The 6,640-nt window shown below is 41.4% G+C and overlaps 2 protein-coding genes across 2 annotated transcripts in view; both read left to right on the top strand.

Annotated features, from left to right (window-relative positions):
• Nucleotides 1-3,285, top strand: part of hnrnpr (heterogeneous nuclear ribonucleoprotein R) — an 18,532-nt gene extending 15,247 nt beyond the window's left edge. Inside the window, exons 7-8 of the mRNA XM_016541864.1 lie at nt 1,905-2,054; nt 3,150-3,285. Coding sequence (XP_016397350.1) covers nt 1,905-2,054; nt 3,150-3,275 — 276 coding nt within the window. The 3' untranslated portion in view covers nt 3,276-3,285. The remainder of the gene's footprint in view (nt 1-1,904; nt 2,055-3,149) is intronic.
• Nucleotides 1,642-6,634, top strand: LOC107730907 (heterogeneous nuclear ribonucleoprotein R-like; the record flags this gene model as incomplete). The annotated part of the gene is made up of 5 exons (XM_016541863.1): nt 1,642-1,673; nt 3,743-3,902; nt 3,974-4,123; nt 5,219-5,340; nt 6,417-6,634. Coding segments are annotated over exons 2-5 (580 nt in total), but the record flags the coding sequence as incomplete, so codon positions are not given.
• Nucleotides 6,635-6,640: the final 6 nt, after the last annotated feature.

Here is a 6,640-nt window from a genome sequence, read left to right as displayed (position 1 = left end):
AACCGCGGCGGAAACGTGGGCGGGAAGAGGAAGGCAGACGTGTTTAACCAGCCGGACTCCAAACGCCGTCAGACCAACCAGCAAAACTGGGGCTCGCAGCCCATTGCCCAGCAGCCCCTGGGCTCCGACTACGCCGCCGGCTACGGCTACAGCAACGACTCGCTCGAGTTCTCCCAGGACTCCTACGGCCAGCAGTGGAAGTAGACGCGCAGCCCGCCCTCGTCCTGAGAAACTAGACCGTGATTGGCCAGCTGTGTTTGTTTGACTTTTCTATCCTCCAGTAGCCCTGTAGATTCTGTCCGTGGCCCCGGCGGGACGCTTGTCTTAAACAGACACAACACTTTTATTCCCACATCCTCCTTGTTTTAAACTCCACCATGAGCATTTTAAAGAAGACACTGATACTTCCGAGCAAGCGTGTGCGTGAAAGGACATTCAAATCATGAAATGGCCTTCCAGAAAGATGTCGTCCTTCCCGCAGTCCTCCGTTCTCATCGTCTCTCTCTCTCTCAGTGCTAGTGGCATAGGGACTCGCTTGTAAATAATAGCTGTCGACTAGAGCTTCGTTTCAGCTTTTTGTTTTACTTTTGTCTGTTTTTTTTTTTGTTTTTTTTGCAGAAGTGGAGAAAAGAATCCACAAGAAGCGTAAGCCGGCCGCGCCGGTCACAGAGGAGCTGCTGGAGAACACCTTCTCTCAGTTCGGCAAACTGGAGCGCGTCAAGAAGCTGAAGGACTACGCCTTCGTTCACTTCGAGGAGCGAGACGCCGCAGTCAAGGTGAAGCGCCTGCACACTTACAAACCTCTAAAAAAACATGTTTTCATCAAATTAGTGAGAAAGTGTTGATTTTCACAAACTAGCCTTATTTTACAGTGTGCATGCAACTCTGTTACCAAAATGTTTGACATGCATAATTATAGATTTGAGTACAAATTTCATTATTTCTGCAGTGACCATTAAATAAAATAAAAAATAATGAAGATTATGCTGAAATCAGTAATGGTTATAGTAAATAATATAGTATAATAATAGTCTGTGTGTGTGTGTGTCTGCAGGCGATGCAGGAGATGAACGGGAAGCAGCTGGGCGGTGAGCAGATCGAGATCGTGCTGGCCAAACCTCCAGATAAGAAGAGGAAAGAACGACAAGCTGCCCGACAGACCAGCAGAAGCACAGGGTGAGACGATTATAAACACTGTAACACAACCCTAACCTCAGAACGCATTCAGGTCTGCTTTGACCCGGAAGAGATGCATGCTCATTATGCGTTTGTGTTTGTTTTGGGGCTTTTAGTAAGGGAATGAAACTCGCAAATGCTTTAAGACCCTCAAAATGCACATCATTTATTTTTTACAATTATGTTTCAATTAACTGATTTTAAATTAAAAAATGTTAAACATTCTATGTTCTGGTCATTTTGACCCAGGCATTAGGTGGCAGAAATACTTTCTGTAAAATTATTTATGAGGTTATATTGGTAATATTTGTTAGTTTTTTTCTATCACAGACCTATAGTACACACAAATCTAATGGGTTCAGGGCTTGTAAGATAATGTGTGTTAATTGTGTGTGTGTGTGTGTGTTAATGGTGTGTGTGTGTTAATGGTGTGTGTCTGTGTGTGTTTCAGAGGGTCTGCAGGAGGTCATTCTGTACACGCAGCCGGATGATAAGAGGAAGAACCGCGGCTTCTGTTTTCTGGAGTATGAGGATCATAAGTCGGCGGCTCAGGCGCGGCGCAGGCTCATGAGCGGGAAGGTGAAGGTGTGGGGGAACCCTGTGACTGTGGAGTGGGCCGACCCCGTCGCGGAGCCTGACCCCGAGGTCATGGCCAAGGTCAGTGTGTGAGCATGCACAGCTCTCTCTGTATGTAGTGTGATGTGTGACGATGTGCTGTGTCTCGTCAGGTGAAGGTGCTGTTTGTGCGTAAGCTGGCCGCGCCGGTCACAGAGGAGCTGCTGGAGAACACCTTCTCTCAGTTCGGCAAACTGGAGCGCGTCAAGAAGCTGAAGGACTACGCCTTCGTTCACTTCGAGGAGCGAGACGCCGCAGTCAAGGTCAAACCTCTCCTTTTCATTAAGATTCTCACACACTTACTGTATGTGTTATTGCACATGCAACCCTGTCACCGAACTTTCTGAGATGCATACGTACAGTTTGAGTACTGATTTAATTATTTCTGCAGCGACTATTAAGTAAACATAAAAAAGAAATGAAGATGGTGCCGAAATGAGTAACAGGTTTATAGATCTAAGCTCCGTTCTCACCAAGGACGATAACTATAAAGATAACGATGTTAGCGTCCACACCGTCGCTTGAAATGCTCCAGCTCGTTACAGCAGGATGGATTCTGATTGGCTGTCAATGTTTGTATCGTTCATCAGCTGGAAAAAAAGTGATTCCAGCGATATCGTTTCTCTGTGCCTTTATCGTTATAGTTGTGGTGTGGACGCTTTAATATTGAGAACGATTTTTAAAACTGTATCTTTATAGTTATTTTTCCCCCTTCATAAATGTGAGGGTTTTTTAAAAAAATCTAAATTATTGCTTGATTTTGTTATGGTAGCATTGGCTTTTCTTTTTCCTTTTTTTTCTCCTTTTTTTTGCTAAAGGTATTTTAATCAGTGGGCTTTTTTTAAGAGTTTCATTAAATCTGTTAAAATAACAAACGGGCAATATAATTTTTAAACACTGCCGTGATAAACCCAAGCAGCGTGCATTAAAAAAGAAAAAAATATATATTTACAAATAATAAATATAAAAGCAAATTATAACAAATAAAACGTAACTTGGTTCATCTTTATTTAAGAGATTTTTAAGGCGCTCTTCTTTTTCAGTCGCTTTAAGAGAAGTTTTCAACTCATTTTAAATGCCCAAACATATGTATTTGTATTGCTGTCATGCTTTAGAAAGGGCCCGATGATGTCACTTCCTGTTTCAGTAGGGATAGACGTGATGACATCAGTGTTTGTGCATCATTAGGACATCATAAACAGCCGTAGGTCTGCATGCACACTTTGTCATGAATAACAATTAAATATTCATCAGCCAAAAGAGGAAGCCCCCTCAGTGTCTGGCTGTGTATTTACTTCACTTAGCACAGCTTAGGATTCCCGTGAGCTCGTGCTGATGGGCTCCTCGTGTGTCTGCAGGCGATGCAGGAGATGAACGGGAAGCAGCTGGGCGGTGAGCAGATCGAGATCGTGCTGGCCAAACCTCCAGATAAGAAGAGGAAAGAACGACAAGCTGCCCGACAGACCAGCAGAAGCACAGGGTGAGACGATTATAAACACTGTAACACAACCCTAACCTCAGAACGCATTCAGGTCTGCTTTGACCCGGAAGAGATGCATGCTCATTATGCGTTTGTGTTTGTTTTGGGGCTTTTAGTAAGGGAATGAAACTCGCAAATGCTTTAAGACCCTCAAAATGCACATCATTTATTTTTTACAATTATGTTTCAATTAACTGATTTTAAATTAAAAAATGTTAAACATTCTATGTTCTGGTCATTTTGACCCAGGCATTAGGTGGCAGAAATACTTTCTGTAAAATTATTTATGAGGTTATATTGGTGTCAAAAATATATACAATTTGTCCTTTTCCTTATATCTCGCATACTTTTGGGACTGAATTTTGTTGATGAACATGAATATGACCAACCATTGCAGCATGAAAAACTGATCACTTTTTCATTTGAGAGTAAAAGTTTATGCAGGTAACATGAATGTATTTTGTTTGAAAGGAAGAACCGCGGCTTCTGTTTTCTGGAGTATGAGGATCATAAGTCGGCGGCTCAGGCGCGGCGCAGGCTCATGAGCGGGAAGGTGAAGGTGTGGGGGAACCCTGTGACTGTGGAGTGGGCCGACCCCGTCGCGGAGCCTGACCCCGAGGTCATGGCCAAGGTCAGTGTGTGAGCATGCACAGCTCTCTCTGTATGTAGTGTGATGTGTGACGATGTGCTGTGTCTCGTCAGGTGAAGGTGCTGTTTGTGCGTAAGCTGGCCGCGCCGGTCACAGAGGAGCTGCTGGAGAACACCTTCTCTCAGTTCGGCAAACTGGAGCGCGTCAAGAAGCTGAAGGACTACGCCTTCGTTCACTTCGAGGAGCGAGACGCCGCAGTCAAGGTCAAACCTCTCCTTTTCATTAAGATTCTCACACACTTACTGTATGTGTTATTGCACATGCAACCCTGTCACCGAACTTTCTGAGATGCATACGTACAGTTTGAGTACTGATTTAATTATTTCTGCAGCGACTATTAAGTAAACATAAAAAAGAAATGAAGATGGTGCCGAAATGAGTAACAGGTTTATAGATCTAAGCTCCGTTCTCACCAAGGACGATAACTATAAAGATAACGATGTTAGCGTCCACACCGTCGCTTGAAATGCTCCAGCTCGTTACAGCAGGATGGATTCTGATTGGCTGTCAATGTTTGTATCGTTCATCAGCTGGAAAAAAAGTGATTCCAGCGATATCGTTTCTCTGTGCCTTTATCGTTATAGTTGTGGTGTGGACGCTTTAATATTGAGAACGATTTTTAAAACTGTATCTTTATAGTTATTTTTCCCCCTTCATAAATGTGAGGGTTTTTTAAAAAAATCTAAATTATTGCTTGATTTTGTTATGGTAGCATTGGCTTTTCTTTTTCCTTTTTTTTCTCCTTTTTTTTGCTAAAGGTATTTTAATCAGTGGGCTTTTTTTAAGAGTTTCATTAAATCTGTTAAAATAACAAACGGGCAATATAATTTTTAAACACTGCCGTGATAAACCCAAGCAGCGTGCATTAAAAAAGAAAAAAATATATATTTACAAATAATAAATATAAAAGCAAATTATAACAAATAAAACGTAACTTGGTTCATCTTTATTTAAGAGATTTTTAAGGCGCTCTTCTTTTTCAGTCGCTTTAAGAGAAGTTTTCAACTCATTTTAAATGCCCAAACATATGTATTTGTATTGCTGTCATGCTTTAGAAAGGGCCCGATGATGTCACTTCCTGTTTCAGTAGGGATAGACGTGATGACATCAGTGTTTGTGCATCATTAGGACATCATAAACAGCCGTAGGTCTGCATGCACACTTTGTCATGAATAACAATTAAATATTCATCAGCCAAAAGAGGAAGCCCCCTCAGTGTCTGGCTGTGTATTTACTTCACTTAGCACAGCTTAGGATTCCCGTGAGCTCGTGCTGATGGGCTCCTCGTGTGTCTGCAGGCGATGCAGGAGATGAACGGGAAGCAGCTGGGCGGTGAGCAGATCGAGATCGTGCTGGCCAAACCTCCAGATAAGAAGAGGAAAGAACGACAAGCTGCCCGACAGACCAGCAGAAGCACAGGGTGAGACGATTATAAACACTGTAACACAACCCTAACCTCAGAACGCATTCAGGTCTGCTTTGACCCGGAAGAGATGCATGCTCATTATGCGTTTGTGTTTGTTTTGGGGCTTTTAGTAAGGGAATGAAACTCGCAAATGCTTTAAGACCCTCAAAATGCACATCATTTATTTTTTACAATTATGTTTCAATTAACTGATTTTAAATTAAAAAATGTTAAACATTCTATGTTCTGGTCATTTTGACCCAGGCATTAGGTGGCAGAAATACTTTCTGTAAAATTATTTATGAGGTTATATTGGTGTCAAAAATATATACAATTTGTCCTTTTCCTTATATCTCGCATACTTTTGGGACTGAATTTTGTTGATGAACATGAATATGACCAACCATTGCAGCATGAAAAACTGATCACTTTTTCATTTGAGAGTAAAAGTTTATGCAGGTAACATGAATGTATTTTGTTTGAAAACTATATTTGTTATTTTGTCAGAAATAAATATGTAGGTTTTATAGGATTTATAAATTTGGACTGTTTTGAGCAATCATGATTAATAAATTCAAATGAATTTAATTAAATTCCATTCATTCCAATGGTGTTAATACTGGTAATCCTGAGATTATATGTTCTTATAAATTTCATACAGGGATTTACTCAAATAACATTTTTCATCAATATTGAAAAGAAATATATATATATATATAGATATATTGCATCATAGTTTTTTTGACGTGGCTCATGCGTAATTTGAAATTTCAAGGAATTTCTCATTATTTTTGGTAACACACATTGACATGCCAATATTCAAAATTAAAAAAAAAAATTTTCTACATTTACTCATCAATGAGAAGTTGATGATCCGATACAATATGGCTTTAGTCGAAAAATATTAGTTAAAACTGTTTTAGAAATCAAAGATTCTTCGGGTTAGGGTCTGGAATATGAAAATTGTATACAGATTTTTAATGCATTATGAGGGTTGTATACTGTTTTTACAAACGAGGAGGCAGGATTTGTCAGGTTTAGCTCAGAGATTTAAGTGGATGCTGACGGTGTGTCTGTCTCCACCTGTGCAGGTATGATGACTATTATTACTCCCCTCCCCCCCGCATGCCGCCTCCGGGGCGTGGCCGCGGGCGTGGTGGGCGGGGCGGATACGCCTACCCGCCCGATTACTACGGTTACGAGGAGTACTATGATGATTACTATGGTTACGATTACCATGACTACCGAGGCGGCTACGATGACCCCTACTACGCTTACGACGATGGCTACTCCGTGAGGGGGCGGGGCAGTGGGC

This window comes from Sinocyclocheilus rhinocerous, unplaced genomic scaffold, assembly GCF_001515625.1.
Source record: "Sinocyclocheilus rhinocerous isolate Xijiao unplaced genomic scaffold, SAMN03320098_v1.1 scaffold759, whole genome shotgun sequence".
Classification (NCBI taxonomy): Eukaryota; Metazoa; Chordata; class Actinopteri; order Cypriniformes; family Cyprinidae; genus Sinocyclocheilus; species Sinocyclocheilus rhinocerous.
Note: the sequence above shows the minus strand (reverse complement) of the source record. Positions and strands in the feature narration are given on the sequence as shown.